This window comes from Syngnathus acus, chromosome 19 (assembly GCF_901709675.1).
Source record: "Syngnathus acus chromosome 19, fSynAcu1.2, whole genome shotgun sequence".
Classification (NCBI taxonomy): domain Eukaryota; kingdom Metazoa; phylum Chordata; class Actinopteri; order Syngnathiformes; family Syngnathidae; genus Syngnathus; species Syngnathus acus.
Window position 1 is genome coordinate 5440764 of NC_051103.1, and position 17342 is coordinate 5458105.

General features: G+C 44.6%; 4 protein-coding genes across 9 annotated transcripts; 2 read left to right on the forward strand and 2 right to left on the reverse strand.

Annotated features, from left to right (window-relative positions):
* Positions 1 to 173: 173 nt before the first annotated feature.
* Positions 174 to 7501, forward strand: LOC119138793 (carnitine O-palmitoyltransferase 1, liver isoform-like). 2 transcript variants are annotated; one of them, XM_037279135.1, is made up of 19 exons: positions 174 to 338; positions 1559 to 1704; positions 1779 to 1918; positions 2007 to 2178; positions 2262 to 2363; positions 2475 to 2612; positions 2741 to 2818; positions 2928 to 3035; positions 3361 to 3448; positions 4315 to 4510; positions 4593 to 4781; positions 4847 to 4952; positions 5027 to 5143; positions 5217 to 5381; positions 5468 to 5596; positions 6004 to 6159; positions 6241 to 6354; positions 6422 to 6514; positions 6592 to 7501. In XM_037279135.1, the coding sequence occupies exons 2-19, from the start codon at positions 1564 to 1566 to the stop codon at positions 6715 to 6717; spliced, it is 2358 nt and encodes a 785-aa protein (XP_037135030.1). In that variant the 5' UTR covers positions 174 to 338; positions 1559 to 1563; the 3' UTR covers positions 6718 to 7501. The 2 variants fall into 2 exon arrangements, with proteins under 2 accessions (XP_037135030.1, XP_037135031.1); XM_037279136.1 differs by lacking the exon at positions 3361 to 3448 and adding an exon at positions 3741 to 3825.
* syt5b (synaptotagmin Vb) lies at positions 4544 to 16819 on the reverse strand. 3 transcript variants are annotated; one of them, XR_005101232.1, is made up of 10 exons: positions 16668 to 16819; positions 15847 to 16050; positions 15594 to 15769; positions 15403 to 15501; positions 15152 to 15319; positions 14921 to 15088; positions 14729 to 14843; positions 14435 to 14568; positions 13848 to 14332; positions 4544 to 4555 (listed from the first exon to the last, which is right to left on the reverse strand). XR_005101232.1 is itself a non-coding variant. In XM_037279166.1 (9 exons), exons 2-9 carry the CDS (start codon positions 16040 to 16042, stop codon positions 14123 to 14125), a joined length of 1266 nt encoding a protein of 421 aa, XP_037135061.1. In that variant the 5' UTR covers positions 16043 to 16050; positions 16668 to 16819; the 3' UTR covers positions 13793 to 14122. The 3 variants fall into 3 exon arrangements, 2 of the variants coding, with proteins under 2 accessions (XP_037135061.1, XP_037135062.1); XM_037279166.1 differs by lacking the exon at positions 4544 to 4555 and having other exon boundaries at positions 13793 to 14332; XM_037279167.1 differs by lacking the exon at positions 4544 to 4555 and having other exon boundaries at positions 13793 to 14332; positions 15847 to 16047; positions 16660 to 16819.
* On the forward strand, positions 7622 to 10628 carry LOC119138819 (troponin T, slow skeletal muscle-like). 3 transcript variants are annotated; one of them, XM_037279191.1, is made up of 13 exons: positions 7622 to 7858; positions 8805 to 8834; positions 8912 to 8925; positions 8998 to 9021; positions 9104 to 9122; positions 9356 to 9416; positions 9513 to 9629; positions 9700 to 9777; positions 9858 to 9971; positions 10025 to 10134; positions 10212 to 10302; positions 10363 to 10403; positions 10477 to 10628. In XM_037279191.1, the coding sequence occupies exons 2-13, from the start codon at positions 8812 to 8814 to the stop codon at positions 10523 to 10525; spliced, it is 741 nt and encodes a 246-aa protein (XP_037135086.1). In that variant the 5' UTR covers positions 7622 to 7858; positions 8805 to 8811; the 3' UTR covers positions 10526 to 10628. The 3 variants fall into 3 exon arrangements, with proteins under 3 accessions (XP_037135086.1, XP_037135087.1, XP_037135088.1); XM_037279192.1 differs by having other exon boundaries at positions 10480 to 10628; XM_037279193.1 differs by having other exon boundaries at positions 9001 to 9021.
* LOC119138801 (dynein assembly factor 3, axonemal-like) lies at positions 10355 to 13576 on the reverse strand. Its single transcript, XM_037279165.1, has 10 exons — positions 13354 to 13576; positions 12541 to 12647; positions 12356 to 12449; positions 12138 to 12292; positions 11894 to 12073; positions 11577 to 11822; positions 11378 to 11510; positions 11197 to 11311; positions 11038 to 11112; positions 10355 to 10937 (listed from the first exon to the last, which is right to left on the reverse strand). Exons 1-10 carry the CDS (start codon positions 13433 to 13435, stop codon positions 10793 to 10795), a joined length of 1332 nt encoding a protein of 443 aa, XP_037135060.1. The 5' UTR covers positions 13436 to 13576; the 3' UTR covers positions 10355 to 10792.
* Positions 16820 to 17342: the final 523 nt, after the last annotated feature.

Genomic DNA, 17342 nt, shown 5'->3' on the forward strand with positions numbered 1-17342 from the left:
TCTGACAAATCAAATACGCTTGAAGAATGTAGAGATCACGCTTCAGATAAGAATTTTGCTTTCAAGAAATATATTTTGAAAAATGGTTTGACTTTTATACCGTAGTTGTGATATAGATACCCAAGGCTGCGGTTTACGGTGAACTCACTAACCTTTACACGATTGTGACATATGCGACAGTACGTGAAGGCAACATCAGGTCCATTCAGGAGTGCAAACGGTTCGAATGTAGTTTGCAGCCAAGAGGGCCGATTTCACTTCGCTGACGGCTTTTGTGGGTGTTTTTCGTAAAGTGTTTGATCCGGATTCTCTGTTTCCTACCCCGTAAAGGCCAGCAGGTATGACAACGCGAGCGTGATGGTGAATGTTATCGTCCGAGGCGACGCGAAGATTGTGGCTAACATTACAATCATGGGGCTAGTTCCAGTTAGAATGGTCTCGGCGTTGACCGATGAAGATCGCTGTGTTTTCTCCATCTAAATCACTTTTATTGTCAGCGATTCCTCTTAAAATACATCGGCAAAAAGGCTGTGGAAATAGAAAATAAGCATATGAAAGGGGACGGAGGGTAGGACGTGTAGAACAGGAACTAGCTCTTAGCTAGCGTCAACGGTCTTGTGTCTTTTCCGTCAATTTGCATAACATGGCAAGCTGCAAATAAACACTTTTAATCAAATATATCGTACAACCGTTCGAAAAGAATGCTTGCCAGAAGCGATATTATGCAAAACCTCCACAACTTGCTCTGTTACGTCACTCATTGTTCACGACGAGTTCCAACTTTTACTTTCTGGCGTCGTCGTATTAAGTCACAAGGTATCTACAAACGTGGACACCGTTTTAATTTTTGGACATTTTTTCTTTAAATCCACGAGTGATCATTTGTTAACTGTGTTTTCTGCGTGTACTTTTTTTTGCAATCATGTCCAAGTGAAACATCATTTCCTACAAAATTTAACAGATATGATCACCAATAAATAAAATGTAAAAAAATATGAGGAAGGCCGCACTGGTGATAGTGGTTTTATTCACGCAAACAAAAGAGGGAGTGTAATGGCCTATAAAAGAAACTTTTTCCTGGGGCCACACCTACAAATGTCAGAGAAAGAAAAACAGCTCTATAAAAACGACTGTACTAAGATCTCATGACTGGTGTGAGATTTAAAAATATTAAATAAAGTGCTCCCAATTGCCTACATGGAGATTAAATGATGTGTGAGGGTACGTCACGATCACTTTAAAGCTGCATGCAAATTTTATGTGTAAATAGATGCAGTTCTCCTCCAATTCGATCCACGGCAGTGATGTCATAACCTATTTTGGGATAAAAAAAATCAATCCCATTCGTGCCGCCTATGGCCACGATGGCGCTTCTCTCCTTTTATTGTTCTGACTGACAGTTTGCATGCAGTCCCTGGCATCCCATGATTAAGTGGGTCAGTTCCTGTATGAGAAGCAGCCGCTTTGAGTGGTCCACGTGACCCGCGTTGCACTCGCAGTCGAACGATCTCGCCTAACCGCTGTCGCACGTTTCTCTGACCCGTCGTACGGCACGCAGTCATCATGGCGGAGGCCCACCAGGCAGTGGCCTTCCAGTTCACCGTCACCCCGGAGGGCATCGATCTGCAGCTGTCCCATCAGGCCCTCACCGAGATCTACCGCTCAGGCCTCCGCTCCTGGAAGAAACGTATCATTAGACTCAAGGTATGTTTGTCAGGTCAGCACTCCTACACACCATCGGGATTAGCAATCAATCCGTCCTCTTCTCTCCCAAACAGAACAGCGTGATCACGGGAGTGTATCCCGCCAGCCCGTCCTCGTGGCTCTTTGTGGTCATTGCCATCCTGGCCACAATGTACACTCGCTCCGACCCTTCCATGGGACTCATAGCCAAGATACAGGAGCACCTGCCCGTCAGGTACTAGCGTCGATGTAGAATTAAAACCCCCGCCTTTCACCGAAATGCTCTTAAACAGTTTGCCGTGTGTTCTTTTCCGCTCCCGCAGCCAGTCCATGAGCAGCCAATGTCAGACGGTGGTTTCGGCGGTGCTCTTCAGCACGCTGCTGTGGCTCCTTCTCATCTTCACCATGCGCCTGTGCCTCAAGCAGCTCCTCTCCTACCACCGCTGGATATTCGAGCAGCACGGCAAGATGTCCACCACCACCAAAGTCTGGGTGGTCAGTCAGTGTAGTTTTGAAGTACTTTTGTATTATCTTTTTTTTTTTTATGTAATAACCACGTGCTTGTGTCCATATGCCAGGCACTGGTGCGTATCTTCTCTGGCAGAAAGCCTCTGCTCTACAGTTACCAGGGCTCGCTGCCAAACCTGCCTGTGCCGGCCATTAAGGACACGCTCAAGCGGGTGAGTTGTCATGTGACGTGCAGGAAATGATGGCTGCCTATAAATGGCTTTGTCATCATTTTATCGTGTCATCTGAGCCACGTTTGTTGTCCACCTTTACACGTCCTTCAGTATTTGGAGTCCGTGCGTCCGCTGATGGATGACACCGAATACGAGCGGATGACCAAACTGGCCGGCGAATTTGAGAGCCGCCTTGGAAATCGTTTGCAATGGTACCTCAAACTCAAATCCCTCTGGGCCGCCAACTATGTGAGTGTAACTTCCACTTTGGAAGATGGCCTTCACAATGCATCGCTTTTAAAAATGTCTGTGTCGCTATCTTGAAGATGACTCAGCGGGCAACAGTTGTTGCATTAAATAAGTCCTTCGTGTTTTAGGTCAGCGACTGGTGGGAGGAATATGTCTATTTGCGCGGAAGGAGTCCTATTATGGTCAACAGTAACTATTACGGAATGGTAGGTCCCCTTTTTTCGTGCCAATATATTTACTTGACTTCGATAAATATTGCCAGATTATTTACTTGCGGTTTGATGTGTGAATCTCCTGTCATTTCTCTTTTTCCAGGACTTCCTGTACGTGACCCCCACCCCCATCCAGGCAGCCAGAGCCGGCAACACCATCCACGCAATGTTCCTGTACCGCCGCAAGCTCAACAGAGAGGAGCTCAAACCTGTGAGTTGTGCCACTGTTGCTACGGCAACAAGCGTCGCTCGCGCCAGCAAAAACCGTCGTGGAAATCTCGCATCTTGTATCTGTTTTTTTTTTTTTTTTTTTTTTTCATAATCATGTACATTCATCATCACTCTGTGGAGTTTTATTTATCTCCTTAATATTTTTTGTTTGTATTTTGTTGTTGTTACATTTTATGCAAAGACCCTCATGTTCTTATACCACGCTTGTGTGTGTGTGTGTCCCCCCCTTTTTTTTTTTCTTTTTTTTTTTTTTTACCCCCACTCTCTTTGCTTGACTACATTTCCCCCCCCCCCCCACCTCTCAGAGTCGTATACCCGGCACTGTCATTCCTGTGTGTGCGGCTCAGTGTGAGAGGATGTTCAACACCACACGCACTCCTGGAGAGGAGACGGGTAAAGAGACAGACATGGACGCACACAGACACGCACAGACACAGGCACGCACATATTGTGTCAACATCCCCTCAAAAGGTCCTTCGATGGAAAAAAAAAGTTGTGTGTGAGTCCTGTCATCCCTCACCTGTCACCTTTCATCGCGTTGCGTTGCGCTCTGTCCGGGCCCGTGCCTTAACTAACGTCTGCTTTCTTATCTACCCACACGTCACCTTCTCTCATCTCTCCTCGGTTTCTTTTCCCTTTCCGTCCTCTTGGCTTTTCTGTCCTTCTTCTTCTTCCTCCCACTCAGTGGTTGTTGCGGTCTGCAGTTCCGTGCTGCTCCTATCAATTTGAGAGGATGTTTGACACATGTCGAATCCCTGGAAAGCTAACAGGTAGCGTCTAAACTTTTTTCATCAAACCGGATCGTCCTCCATTTTCGAGCTGTAGATGTAGAAGGGGACCGCCAACCGGCGTAGGAGAACTAATAGTGGATCTTTTACATTCGGTATTCATTTGTAATTTGAAATCAAAAGTATTGCATCCGTTCACTCAGGCTCATTTCTTGGCTCCTTATTTCAACTGGGAACTTCCAGACAGCCCTTCAGATGATGCCGCGAGCGTAGGCAGTCGTAAATTAAATCACTTTGGCAAACGGCAGCTGTTCGTGCGGGATGCTCATTCACAAATAGCTACGTGCCGCTGAAATCAAGCCAGTCGCGAGGAATGCGGCCCTAAATAGATGGATACCAAAAAGGGCGCCGCGTTGCCAACTTCAACAAAACCGAATAAACTTACACACAAACAAGTCAAGATACTCGAGCTGTGCGTATTACCTAAGCAAGGTGTTGAATCAAATACTAAAAATGTTTTTCCTCTTGAAGACACGGTGCAGCACTGGCAGGACAGCGACTACGTTGCCGTATACCATCGAGGACGCTACTTTCGGCTCAGGGCGTACCAGGCGGGCAGACTGCTTTCCCCCAGGGAGATCGAATTCCAGATTCAGAAGATCCTTGATGACCCTTCCCCACCCTGCACGGGAGAAGCCAAACTTGGCGCCCTGACCGCTGGCGATAGGTGAAAAGCAACAAGTTTTATTTTTAAAATTCAACAAAAGGCAAACTTTTATTTTTGAATGCGGCTTTTTTTTTTAACGCAGAATTCCGTGGGCGCAAGCCAGGAGCAAGTACTTCAGCAGCGGCATCAACAAGCGCTCACTGGACTGCATCGAAAAAGCCGCCTTCTTCGTGGCCCTCGACGACGACGAGCAGGGCATGACGGGAGACGACCCGTCGGGGAGTCTGGACCGCTACGCTAAGTGCCTGTTGCACGGCAAATGCTACGACAGGTAGTTTAAGCATTGATGACTTAAGTGTAGCCTATTTTTCCATCCATCTTTTATTTGTCATGCAGGTGGTTCGATAAGTCTTTCTCGGTGGTCTTCTTCAAGAATGGTAAAACCGGTATCAACGCCGAGCACTCGTGGGCCGACGCGCCGGTGATCGCGCATCTGTGGGAGGTGAGACGCGACTAAGAGTGGATCTGAATGCCGACAGTTTTTAAAAAAACGGTTTGCTTTTTGTTGTTTGTCAGTACGCTGTGGCCACCGACTGTTTCCAGCTAGGTTACAACAGCGAAGGTCACTGTAAAGGCGATGTGGACCCTTCACTAGCAGAACCTCTAAAGCTCACGTGGAAAATACCTCCAGAGGTTAGTAGGACAATTTTTCAGACCAAGCGACCGTTGATCCCTGCGTGTTGACACGTCTCCGCTTTTCTCACAGTGCGAGGATCAGATCTCTCAGTCCCTGGCGGTAGCCCAAGCCCTGGCTGACGACATCGACTTCCACGTGATATCTTTCCGGGACTTCGGCAAGGGAAAGATCAAGAAATGTCGAGTCAGTCCGGACGCCTTCATCCAGGTGGTTCTTCAGTTGGCCTACTTCAGGGTGAGGAACGCCTGCGGGACTTTTGGAATCTTGAACTTTAGCTGCAGTCCACGTGTTCCAAATGAATTTTTATTGTGACCTTACAGAATCGCCAAACGTTTTGCCTGACCTATGAGGCCTCCATGACCCGTCTGTTCAGGGAAGGCAGGACCGAGACAGTTCGCTCCTGCACCAATGAGAGCAGTGCCTTTGTCAAAGCGCTCGAGGGCGGAGAGGTGAGATTGTCCACTTTGTGGCTAGAAGGCATGAATTCCTAGCATGGGGCTAGATCACATACGTGCGTGTCATCAGTATTTTGGTTTAGTCATTTAATCAAGCTTGGTGACAGCATTTTTTTCAAACACAGAATCACTACTTTTGACTTTACTACTCAGTATATGTGCATTATTACTCAGTAGACATACAGATGGTACAAAATGGTCCCCTGGCGCCCTCTTGTGGCAACAATAGGCAACGTTTTCCAGTGCATGTCAATGACTTTCAGTTTTTGTAACAAGCGGAAAATGTTATGTTTGACCACCAGCTATATTTGTCAGCTCAACTCTAAAGTTAATCTGGTCTTTTTTTTTTTTTTTTAACATAACCAAAAAACTGCTTTTCTCCACCCCCCCCCCCCCACCAGTCAGCAGACGTATGCAGGCGTCTGTTCCGCACAGCATCCGAAAAGCACCAGAACCTTTGCCGCATGGCGATGACCGGCTCCGGCATCGACAGACACCTCTTTTGCCTCTACATCGTGTCCCAGTACCTCGGAGTCGAGTCGCCTTTCTTGAAAGAGGTCTTTTTTCTTTTATCATTACATCATTGCAATGAGTCTCCTCAGTCGCACAGCTCCGAAAGATCCTGTGGTTCCTTTTAGGTCTTGTCCGAGCCCTGGAGACTGTCCACCAGTCAGACATCCATCCAGCAGGTGGAGCTGTTTGACCTCGTGAACCACCCAGAGTACATTTCCTGCGGTGGAGGCTTTGGTCCGGTAAGTTGTCGAAATAATTATTGTGCATTTTAGTTTCAAGATAAAAATGATCCATTTGTCTTTTCAGGTGGCCGATGACGGTTACGGGGTGTCGTACTACATTGTGGGAGAGAGCCTGATTAACTTCCACATCTCCTGCAAGCACTCCTGCCCCGACACCGTGAGTTCATGACCTCTCATGAGAATCCCCACTTTTAAAGTCCGCAATCCAAATTGCATTTTGTGTATTCTTCCAAGGACTCCCATAAGTTTGGTGCTCAGATCAAAAAAGCCTTGCACGACCTGCTGGAGCTGATGACCCCAGGCCAAAAAGAGCCCATCAAAAGCGAGGAGAGGGGACCCGAGGTCAAGAAAAACCTGTAGGCGCTTCCTCGGTGCGGAGAAAAGGGATCCACGAAGGGAAGATGTTTGAGTTACTGATGGAGGGAAGTCTGGGCATGTTCTCATGTTTCGGAGAATTGAAGAAGCCACTAAACTAAGCAGCCAGCTCAGGAGACAGCTCAGTTGAGGAAAATCAGTATAAGTGAGCTGATGTTATGACCACAAAAATTGAATATTTGTCAGGGTTGTTGACAGAATGACATGTCATTCAGTTCCACTAGCGAGTAATACTCTTTGTTTTAAAGTTCTATTTATCTCAGCAGTTACTATAAGCTTTTACTTTGTAGAAGGGCATGTTTATGTTTTGATACCGTTGAATACGCTGAGTATTTGCGCCGCTGCCTGGACAACACACACACACACACGTGGTCATTAACATACACAACCAGTATGACAACCTGAAACATTCCTTCACTTAAACATTTTGCCTTGCACTACAGTCAAATGTTGTGGTTCTTTGTTCTGTGCCAAAGGTTTTTGTCTTTCAAATGCATGCCAGGCATTTGAAATGATGGCTAAGCACGTTTGCTCCAAGTATCAATGTTTTGGGATTTTTTTTTTGGTTTTTTTTTAATCTCTCTTGTCCTTGATAAGCACCATAACAATGCAACATCTATTTTTAAGCTTGTGTAGGTCGGATGTGGTTACGCGAAACATGGAGATTGATTTGTTTCCTTTCCCCCCACAGGCTCACTGTTATATTGCTTTTATTTGGATTTTTAATGCAATATTGCAAGATAACATAAAGACGTTCTATAAGAAATAAGTGCTTGTCATGTGCTGTTTTTGTTGACATGTTTTTCTCCAACGAAATGATCTCAACCGCAGCGCTGATCTCGAGATTGATGTGTTTAGAAGGAAAACAATTGTTTCTTTTGTTCTGAGCTGCCACCACCTGTCTGTTTTTGTCTTCTCATTTCAGCTGTGAGCTCAGCAAAGAGGCGCTCGCTCTCGAGCCGCTCTGCCAGACTTGGGCTTCAGCTCCCAAAAGCCGCCAATAATCCGTTTGCTCATTTTTATTCTGCGTCCCCTCCTTGACACCCCCGCCGGAGCCTTTTATAAACGAGCCGGTGCCCCACAAAGTCTGCTCATTACGCCTCAACGTCCATCTGACACGAAACTGGTAAGTACGTTACTCCAGATTTTATGCATCAATGCATTTATTTTTATAATTACCTGATTAAGCAAAAAATGCAGAGTAATAATTGAGTATTATTTTTTATATAATTTTTTTAATGCATATAATTTTTTTTCAGTTTTTTATTTAAAGTGTTTTCTGTTGGGCTGTAACGGATTAATGGAATTTCCATTTATTTCAATCGGGAAAGATGATTTGGGATGGTGGTCAGGAAATAAATAATAAAAATATATAATATATAAACTCCTCACAACTGTATGTACGACAGCTCACTTGAGGAATACCGTGGCCATGTTTACTCCCATCGCCGTGGTCTGAATGTGCTTCATGGTTAGCCAAAGCTCTCAACAATGCGAAGCCTTCATCCATCATGTTGATGCCTTCGTTGGGATATGTCCCTGTTATTAATCGTTGAGGTGACCACTGTCAACATTTAGTACGCGACAAAAAGAGTGCATTCTTTTTCTTGCTGCTTATGATGACATACATCAATTTCGACTCAAATCACTGAAGTGACCAGTATAAAAATCTTTTGTGTTCACCCTAAGAGGTTCCCCTCAGGTCGACCCCGATGCAAGCCGATTCAACGGTAATAGGAGAGCCGGTTGGTGTTAATAGTCGCCGGCTGACTGGTTCTAAGCCTTCTGCCGAGCGGGCGTCCTTTGGAGTAAATCAAATTAAAACAAGAATGATCAGCCGTGTAATACCTCGGCCTTATCCCGGCTGACATGATTCAGCTGCGGCTTTGCGGTATTGTCTTTCATCAAAGGTGGAGAGTCATGTCATATGTTATTCGGTGTATTTCACAAACTTTTTATTAAGTGGTTTTGAACTATTCAAACCAATTAGTGAAATGTATTATATACCGTACAGAGGAAATAAAGTCTACGTATCACAAAAACGATATATTTTTCTTCTTCTTGTGTTTTAGTATTACAATGTCTGATGTAGAAGATCATGGGTGAGTAAATGATCTTTTTCCCGTTTACCAAACATGATATTTGACTTTTTAACACGTGCTGTATTTATCCGATCTAGCGTGCACCAGGAAGGTAAGGATAACAAAATTTTAATTATAATTTATTTGATCCCATTTATCACTTGACCTCTTTTTTCCTCCACAGAAGAAGATGAGCAAGGAGAAGGAGGTAAGCAAGTATGTGAGGATTCTTTTGCCAATGTTTGCTTTTTGGTGCTTTTCAATCTTAATCCTCTGCTGTTTTGTTGAAGGAGAACGGCCCAAGCACAAGTGAGTATCCATTTTGTGTCACATTTACTCTGTAAATAAAGATATATTTTAATTTTATCGCTTCGTAATTTATTGGACAATCATTTTTACACAACTCTCGAGCAGTTTTCCTTCCTGTTATTGAGCCAAAGCATATTTACCCTTAGAAAAAAAATACTAGGCTAGATGTTTCAGGTGTACCTAATGATGTGGCCTATGAAGAGTTAGATTTCTTCTGTTTGTTTGTTTTACAGGCCGTTGGCCACACAGCTCGCTCCTCCAAAGATCCCAGAGGGCGAAAGAGTTGACTTCGATGTATGTTTTTTTGTTTTTACAGTATTTTTTTATTGTGATGGTTAACATCGAGGGGGGGAAAAAAAGTTTCATTCTGTTTTTGCGGTATACCATCAGGATATCCACCGAAAGCGAATGGAGAAAGACCTTCTGGAGCTTCAAACTCTGATTGATGTCCACTTTGAGCAGAGGAAAAAAGAAGAGGAGGAGCTCATCGGGCTGAAATCGAGGATTGTAATCCTTTTTTTTTTTTTAAATGCAGAATACACAATCAAAATCCCAGATTCATGACTTTGTGTTCCAGGAGAGTCGCCGGGCAGAAAGAGCCGAGCAGCAGCGTGTGAGGGCAGCAAAAGAACGCGACAGACAGTCCAGGATTGCTGTAAGTAGCCAGCCTGAGTTTTCGATACCGTTGCCATCTCAAAAGGTCGCAGCCATGAAATGTAACAATCGCATCTCCAGGAGGAGAGGCAGAGAAAGGAGGACGAGGAGGCCAAGAAGAGGGCGGAAGACGAGGCCAAGAAGAAGAAAGTGCTTTCCAACATGGGGGCTCATTTTGGAGGATTCCTGGCCAAGGTTGGAATTTGGACAAACTCCGGTTGATGTTACTGACAACTCGCTGGGTGCAGGTGGAGCAGAAGAGGGGCAAAAAGCAAACGGCGAGGGAGATCAAGAAGCAGACACTGTCGGAGAGGAAGCAGCCGCTGGCCATTGAAGACCTGAGAGAGGACGCACTCAGGTTACTTTGGATAGTTAACACTTTTTGATGAGTCACATGGACAATAAATGTACTTTTCCAATGCGATTGTCTTTTAGAAAAAAAGCCGGCGAGATGTGGGAATGCATCTACGAGCTGGAGTCAGAGAAATTTGAGCTGGCGGAGAAAATGAAGCGGCAAAAGTATGAGGTGAGTCCAAATTTGCAAGATGGTGCATTTTAAAACTCTGATTTATTTCTTGTTTTGCAGATCACCGTCCTTCTGAACAGAATCCAGCATGCTCAAAAATTGTGAGTCGATGACACAAAGCAGTGTGGGTGCGACCGGTGGCGATATACTCAAAGATCTTTTCTTGTCTTGGAGCAGCAAAAAGGGTCACGGTAAGGCCAAGTTTGGAGGACGCTGGAAGTAAGTCGACACTCTCAAGTGACAAAAAAACGAAGTTGCCGATGGTCTTCTGGGAAGAATTTTGCAGTGTCACATCACATAAATAAATTGCTGTGTTGCACGCAAAACTTGCGGTTGAATTTTTCATAATTAATCGCCCGGCCAGTTTAATCAAGCAATATTAGCGTGTTGCGACATAAGATAAAGACAATGACATTTAATTATTGTAAGCATCAAGTTATTTTAGTCATTTCCAAAATGAATCAATTATCATCACTGTGTACAAACAGTGTCACTTGTCCTTGTGCTGTTGAAAAAAAACATGAAGGTCATCACTGTTTGCCTCCGAAGATGGTTGGAATCCGGCTTCCAGACACAGGCTGGACACTCGCTGGGCAAAACCAGCTTCTTGCTCTTTATTTAGGTCCAAAATGTACCTGAGGGAGCAAAAGCAACATTAGATGCTAAACATCCCACTCTGTTGTTACCATGGTAACAAGCCTTGATGATATTCCATTTTTAAAAAAACAAACTCACTTGGCCAACTCCACGATGAGCACAGCGTCTGGTGCTGCAATCTGCCGGATATCCGGGCCCAAATGGTGCGCGCAGCTTAACAGAAGAGGCCACAAAAAGTTTTTAATTTTACTCCCTACACCAAAAACATTGTAAATATAATTGTATTATTTCTGTCACCTAGCTGAGAAGTGGATGATGTCATAAAAATGGGCAAATTTGCATTTTTCCACCATCTTCCCAAGGGAATCCAAAGGCAGGAAATTGACGGAGACCCCTTTAGGACACATCAAATCTGAAAAAGGAATCACAAATCCCAGAGTCAGCACGTTGACTTTTCAATCTCCGATACTCCGCTTACCTCTGACTGCGACGATATTTGTGAGTGGGTGCTGCTCCTCTGTGCTTAAGGGAGGAGTAGCCAGGCGTTCTTGTCTCCTGTACATCAATCGGAATATTTCCAGCATATTTGCGAAGGAAATGTCCTGTGCTGTCTGCAGATCAAAACACAAGTCTCTTTTTTGAAGCAAGTATTTGCACTTCTACCTGATGTCATGTACCTTCATATGATGGCCGTTCTGCGTCTTGAGCAAGCTCTGGTCTTCGGTCTCGATGCCGAAGGCCAGGTAAGGACTGGACACAATGTCCCCCCAGTAGCCCCTCAGGGCCACTCTGTCCCCTCTCTGGTTGAACACACGAAACGACAGCAAGGTGGGGTTGCTAATTTGGTAGACGCCTTCCCTCAGTTCAAAGGCCAGGCCGCTCTCCCTCCAGCGCACGTACTGATGCTTGTTGATGACGCCACACTGTGGCGAGAGTAGAAATAGACAGCTAAAAGACTTGTACATGTGTGTTGGGATTTTTTTTTTGTTATTACCCCCTTCTCATGTAGCTTCATATTTAGATCCCAGTCAAAGCAGCCTTTCTTGGAGTCGTAACGTGTCCCGAGGTGCTGCCTGACTCTGTAATCCCATGCCTTGGAAATGGAGACTGGAGCAGTAGAAGAAGACTGCATCCAGGATTTAAAAATCCTGGCCAGCTCGTCGCGCTCCTTAAACTGGACGCGTTTCAAAAAGTGAGTCTTTTTTTGCAAACGGGATGTTTTACAATCGCTCGGGCACCTTTAGAAGAGACGTATTGAGGCAGGGGTGAACGTCTGAATCGGGGATGTCACTGACGTGGAGCAGAAGCTGCGACGCAGCACGTTTCAGCGTCTCGTCCGTTTGACTGCGGATCACGCTGTTGCCAAACACTTCCAGGAACGTCTCTGACTTCTCTAAGAAGGTGAAAAGGCCGCGTTAAATGGCGCGTTTGGGAAAGGTGCAGAAAGGCACCCTACCATTAAGTCCCATCGTTTCCTGGGGAGTCAACGCGATGTAAAGCAGCAACATCTGTCTGGCAACCACCTCCATGCAGTTTTCAAACAGCCATACCTAGAATGAAGCAGAAACACGTTTACTCCTCATCATTCCCTCCCTCCCTCCCTCCCTCCCTCCCTTTCGGGTGTGAAGACGTGAGGCTCACATTGAGGACATCCTCATCCCTCAGACCAGACAAGGTCTTCAGAATATGTCTCGGATCTCCGCTGCCGACCAGTAAAACGTTGACTTCCCCTTCATGTCTCACGGGGCCTGGTCAGATGAAAGAGACTGCAAATGTTCACTATTTGGACAAATGTATCGGGACACTTGGTCGATGTATTGATATATTGGCATTTTTTCTTGTCCCAATACTTTTGTCTTTATAATATACAGTGTTTGAAAAGTACTACAATTATTGTAAAATTATTGGATTCATTTGCTGTAAATAGTTAATTTATTTTCTATTGTATATCATGAAACAAGTATTTTACTATTTATAAGAAATTCTAGATATCACACTCGTTTTCCCACAGTATTTTATTTCCCTTTTTAATTTATTTTTAAAATAAACCTTTATTGTGATTTACTTTTAATTAAAGACGAAAAATAAAGATCTAAAACTTATCAGTATGGCCTTTTACTTTTTTTGTGGTGGGGCTCAGCCTCTAAAATTTATTTTATTAATTTTACTTACTACTTTTTTTAAAATCATTCAAACTCGCCAGGTTTAATTTTCACATTCTCGCGAGAGTTGATCGCAACACTTGTGGGCCAGCACGTTCTCGTGAGAGTTGGTCGCAGGTGATTTTGTATGTATGAACTTGTACTTCGAACACAGTTTAATGCGGTCAGTATCCCTCGTAAATAAAACATGTTATGCGAGAGAGAGGAGGGAAAGGACAAGATACCGATAAAGATATTTGTAAAAAATAAATAAAATAAAGGTCAAGTGTTTTTAACGTTGCTGCTAGCACACCTGTACTGAGAAGGTCTCGAGCTGGACTGAAGCCCCACCAGTTGATGCAACCCGCGCCTTCTGACGGCCGTCCGGCGGTCATGGTGTCTCGGGAAAACTTCGGCGGAGTTCCGTGGACGCCAAACTAAGAACCGTGAGTGTATTGGAGCGAGTTTATTGCACAAGTTAGCCTACAAGCTAGCAACTAGAGTTGAGCTATCGTTGCCTGGCAACCGTTTGTTTGTGTTTTATACGCATGCGCAGTCTGCTAACAGATGTAAATATTTAAATGCGTTTTTGCCCTTTCTACGTGATTGTTATTTCAAAGCGAAGAGAGAAATTGCGTCATCATGTCTTCTCTTTTATAAATCAAGGTGTCCACAAAGTATGTTCATTGTTACTGATTTTAAAATAAAATGACAATTAGATTCTTAATTGCCATTGCACAATGCACAACGAATTAAACTATAAAGTATCTGTTTATTTCAAATAGGATAGAGGATAGAATTTTCCACGCATATACAAAGACACGCACGTTAATATGAGCAATAGCATACATACAGCACATTTACATTTGTTTTTATGGCATACAGGTCTACATAAAGGTCTTAGTGACTGTATTTCACAAAGGAAAATAATACTAAAAAAAATACTCTTACACAAAAATTGCCTTGCCTGGTAAAAAGAAATACCAACACAGCATTTAATCTTGATTAAATTTTGCAATCAAAACATGCAAAAAACAAGGGAAGACACACACCCCAAAAAAAAAAAAAACAGCGAGTACCCTTCAGCGAGGTTTGGCTTTGAGCGCCGAGTCGACTTCCTCTTCTGGCAACAGCGTGTGCCACTGAGCTACCGGACGTCTAGGATTGGCCAACATGTCTGACCAGTGGCGCAGGCCCACACCCGTGGCTCCATAACCCATGAAGGTCTTTCCGATGGGATCGTTGCTGCCCAGTTTATCATAGTCGTACACCGTGATGACCACCTGCACTTTCTGAATCGGGCAAATATTTCCATTTGTTAATTCCAAAAGTCCAATATATGCACAAAATAAATAAATACTCATTTGTAGGCACAAATTCATCCGCGGGCTTACCTGTATCTGTTCAAAGGGGACTTCGAAACTGAAACTCTCATTAAAGTAAGGATTGAGTGTGTTTTTCTTGACTGTTGTCTTCTTCTTCTTGATCCGTTTTCCATTTTGCTGCAGGACAATCTTCACGAATGGATCTTGAGAAGATAGAAAAGAGGCAAATGACAACAGGTAGGTAATCCCTTGTATTTTTGTGGGCCACCATTCTGGTTAGTCACTGATCTACTTTCCTTAATCCTTGAATAAATCTATATTTTTTTACTTTCATGCAATGACAGTCTGACGTCACAAGTTTACCCGATAAGCCCCCGACATCCATTTTCTTCAGATTCTTTGCCTCCATGATATTCACTGTCAGTTTCCCAGCAGTAGGGACGTATCTCAAAGAGATGCAGACGTCACCCAATTTCTCCTGTCGAGAGGAATCCGCTCATAGTTACGGTTTCCTAAAACCGAGATGAAGGCACGTGGGAATGAACGAGAATGTACCTCTTCCTTTTCCACACTCTCCAAGTCCCTCCACTGTTGCATGGGTTGGCCCAAATCGACGCTGTTCATCGGGATCTTGATGTCGCCGATCATGTCATGCTTGGAGAAACGATCGAAATCAAAGACCTGAAGCACCAATGTCTTTCCGCCCAACTCTGCGTAGGGGATCTAGAGAGAAGCAAATGACAATGAGGCACTTGAAAACAAGTTCATCCAACTCGTCCTCCTTACCTTGAAGAAGAAAGTCTCGTTAAAAACCGGACACAAATTCTTGCGCTGAACCTTGGTTTCATACTTCTTTTTTTTGTCCGGCAACAGGAAGACTTTGACGTAAGGGTCTGAGGTGCCCCCCATGTCCATCGCAGCCAGATCCTGAGCCTGAAGGATTCCCACGATGAGCTTGGTGGGAAAGAGAACAACCCTCAGGTTAAGGAATTCTTTGTTTTGATCAGAATTATTTCTTTGTGTCGCAGGAGAGCCACCTGGGAATCTGTGAAGTTGTAGTCCAGCGAGAACTCCAATTTGCCCAACTTTTCCTGCTCTTTCTCCTCTTCTTCACCTTCCTTCTTCACCTCGCCCTCCTACAAGGACATCATCATCACAGTGAGTAGTCTTTTACCATTAAGGGGTGCTGCAGGGTTTTGTATTGGGGCCCCTCTTAGTTGGGATTTACCTTCTCTCCAGTCTCGCCTTCGCCTTCCTTTGCCTTCCTGCGGCGCCCTGTCTTCCTCTCTCTCACTTTCTTGGGCTTTTTCTTCTTTCCAAAGCATTTTTTGAAAACGCAAAAGATGAAGCACACCACCAACACTAGTACCACCAGCACGATGGCTCCTACCGCCCACATGGGAACTGCGATAAGATTAAAAAAAAAGAATTAGGGATAGATTTCCGATGCCCTCGTTCATGATTCGTTTGCTACAGCTCACTGGGTAGCCGCTCGAGTTCATTCATGAACTTGTCCTTCATGTGGTTGTAGTCGTGGCCGGGGTGATGCTCGGTGTGGTCGTGGTGTTCCGCGCCGTGGTGCTCGTGGTGAACTTCCTCCCCGGCCTCCTCAGATTCCTTCTCGGGCATCTCGGCGGCCCTGCGGACCCGAAAGCCACCGTTCCTCACCAGCCTCATGTCAGCTGCCAAAATATAGCACAGCTGCGTATGTATACCGACTGGTGTAATCCCCACGTCGGTCTGTTGGAGTGTAGAACATCTCTAAGCTAGAAGCTCGACATGGCTGACCCTAATCCCTCTGTTTGCCCACCCCCCTCCACCCCCACCCTCACGTTTTCTCTCCAACGTCTCCACCTAGTTTTCCCTGCTTTTGTGCTCCTCGGCTTGCACGTATGTGGATTTAATTTTACAGAATTAATCCTGAAAGCTTAGATGAAAAGTTAGCTTCCTTCGTCATGCTCAATTCGGATGCAAGATTCGTTTAACGTTATTATTGTCAATGTAGCTGGCACCACTTTTATACATTTTGGATGTTCTGGATCTCACTAGATTGCGTACCTAATAAAGTGTCCCGTTAGTGTCTTACCTGGATGATGACAATCTCAACTCACCTTTTTAATCATAACGTGAACATGTTCTGACTTTAGCATCTTTTTGAGTTATATATATTTTTTTCTCCATCAAACAGTTCAGATTACGTAAATTGAATTTTCAAACCACTTGATTACATCATCTGAATAGTACCACGGTTTCTTAGCCATCTTTCAGATGGATTAAAACAAAATCCATTTTACCTGATGTGATCGTTTTTATTCCTCTGATGGCACCCCAAAAGTTCCGTTTTGTGCTGGAAGCCGTCACACGCGCATCATTCCCTCGACACGACTGGCAGCCTCCCTGTGCCCGTGTCCATCAAAGCTAAAGCCCTGGCAAATCACTCGAGCAGTGTTGGAACTTAATCTCCCCCCCCTCCCCTCCACCACTTCCCCCCCCCATCACTACTTCCACTCATCATATTAAAATGCTGACCACACATCTGTTGTTTTATGTCCAATTGAAAAGGTCTCGGCTTTTTGCATTGTAACTACCACACATGCGGAACAATTGTTTTTCGCACAAGGTGTCAAAAAGTTCCTTCAAATGACGTCGTTGCGTTCATCCATTAGTGACCATAGTGCACCCAAGCTTTTGCTAATCTCCTCAGGGTAGCTTTGCAACCGAGTTGACATGGCATCCATCTAAACTCTTGAATTTGGTGGATCCGTGCATTATTTAGGGCGTGTGTGTGTCCCCCTGCATGACGAGATTACACTATGCGGCTGTGAAGCAAGGGCGACGTCCTTCTTATCTTTGCCCTAACAGGACATTTTGTCGGATTTTTTCAAACAGACCTCGGGCTTGTGTGCTTCGGGCCCAATGTCCAACTTTAAGTGGGCACACTAAGCAAAGTCCTGCTTGTTATCTTTACTGTGTTCAA

Coding starts and splice junctions, on each gene's coding strand:
- LOC119138793 (XM_037279135.1), top strand. CDS start 1,564: ATGGCGGAGGCCCACCAGGCAGTGGCCTTCCAGTTCACCGTCACCCCG. Junction 2,364..2,474: donor TTAAGGACACGCTCAAGCGG/GTGAGTTGTCAT, acceptor CACGTCCTTCAG/TATTTGGAGTCCGTGCGTCC. Junction 6,160..6,240: donor AGTCGCCTTTCTTGAAAGAG/GTCTTTTTTCTT, acceptor GGTTCCTTTTAG/GTCTTGTCCGAGCCCTGGAG.
- LOC119138801 (XM_037279165.1), bottom strand. CDS start 13,435: ATGACCGCCGGACGGCCGTCAGAAGGCGCGGGTTGCATCAACTGGTGG. Junction 11,823..11,893: donor TGAAGCTACATGAGAAGGGG/GTAATAACAAAA, acceptor CTCTCGCCACAG/TGTGGCGTCATCAACAAGCA. Junction 11,113..11,196: donor ATCATCCACTTCTCAGCTAG/GTGACAGAAATA, acceptor TCTTCTGTTAAG/CTGCGCGCACCATTTGGGCC.
- LOC119138819 (XM_037279191.1), top strand. CDS start 8,812: ATGTCTGATGTAGAAGATCATGG. Junction 9,778..9,857: donor ACAGACAGTCCAGGATTGCT/GTAAGTAGCCAG, acceptor TCGCATCTCCAG/GAGGAGAGGCAGAGAAAGGA. Junction 9,972..10,024: donor TTGGAGGATTCCTGGCCAAG/GTTGGAATTTGG, acceptor CGCTGGGTGCAG/GTGGAGCAGAAGAGGGGCAA.
- syt5b (XM_037279166.1), bottom strand. CDS start 16,042: ATGAGGCTGGTGAGGAACGGTGGCTTTCGGGTCCGCAGGGCCGCCGAG. Junction 15,770..15,846: donor TGAACTCGAGCGGCTACCCA/GTGAGCTGTAGC, acceptor ATCTTATCGCAG/TTCCCATGTGGGCGGTAGGA. Junction 15,320..15,402: donor ACAACTTCACAGATTCCCAG/GTGGCTCTCCTG, acceptor TTTCCCACCAAG/CTCATCGTGGGAATCCTTCA.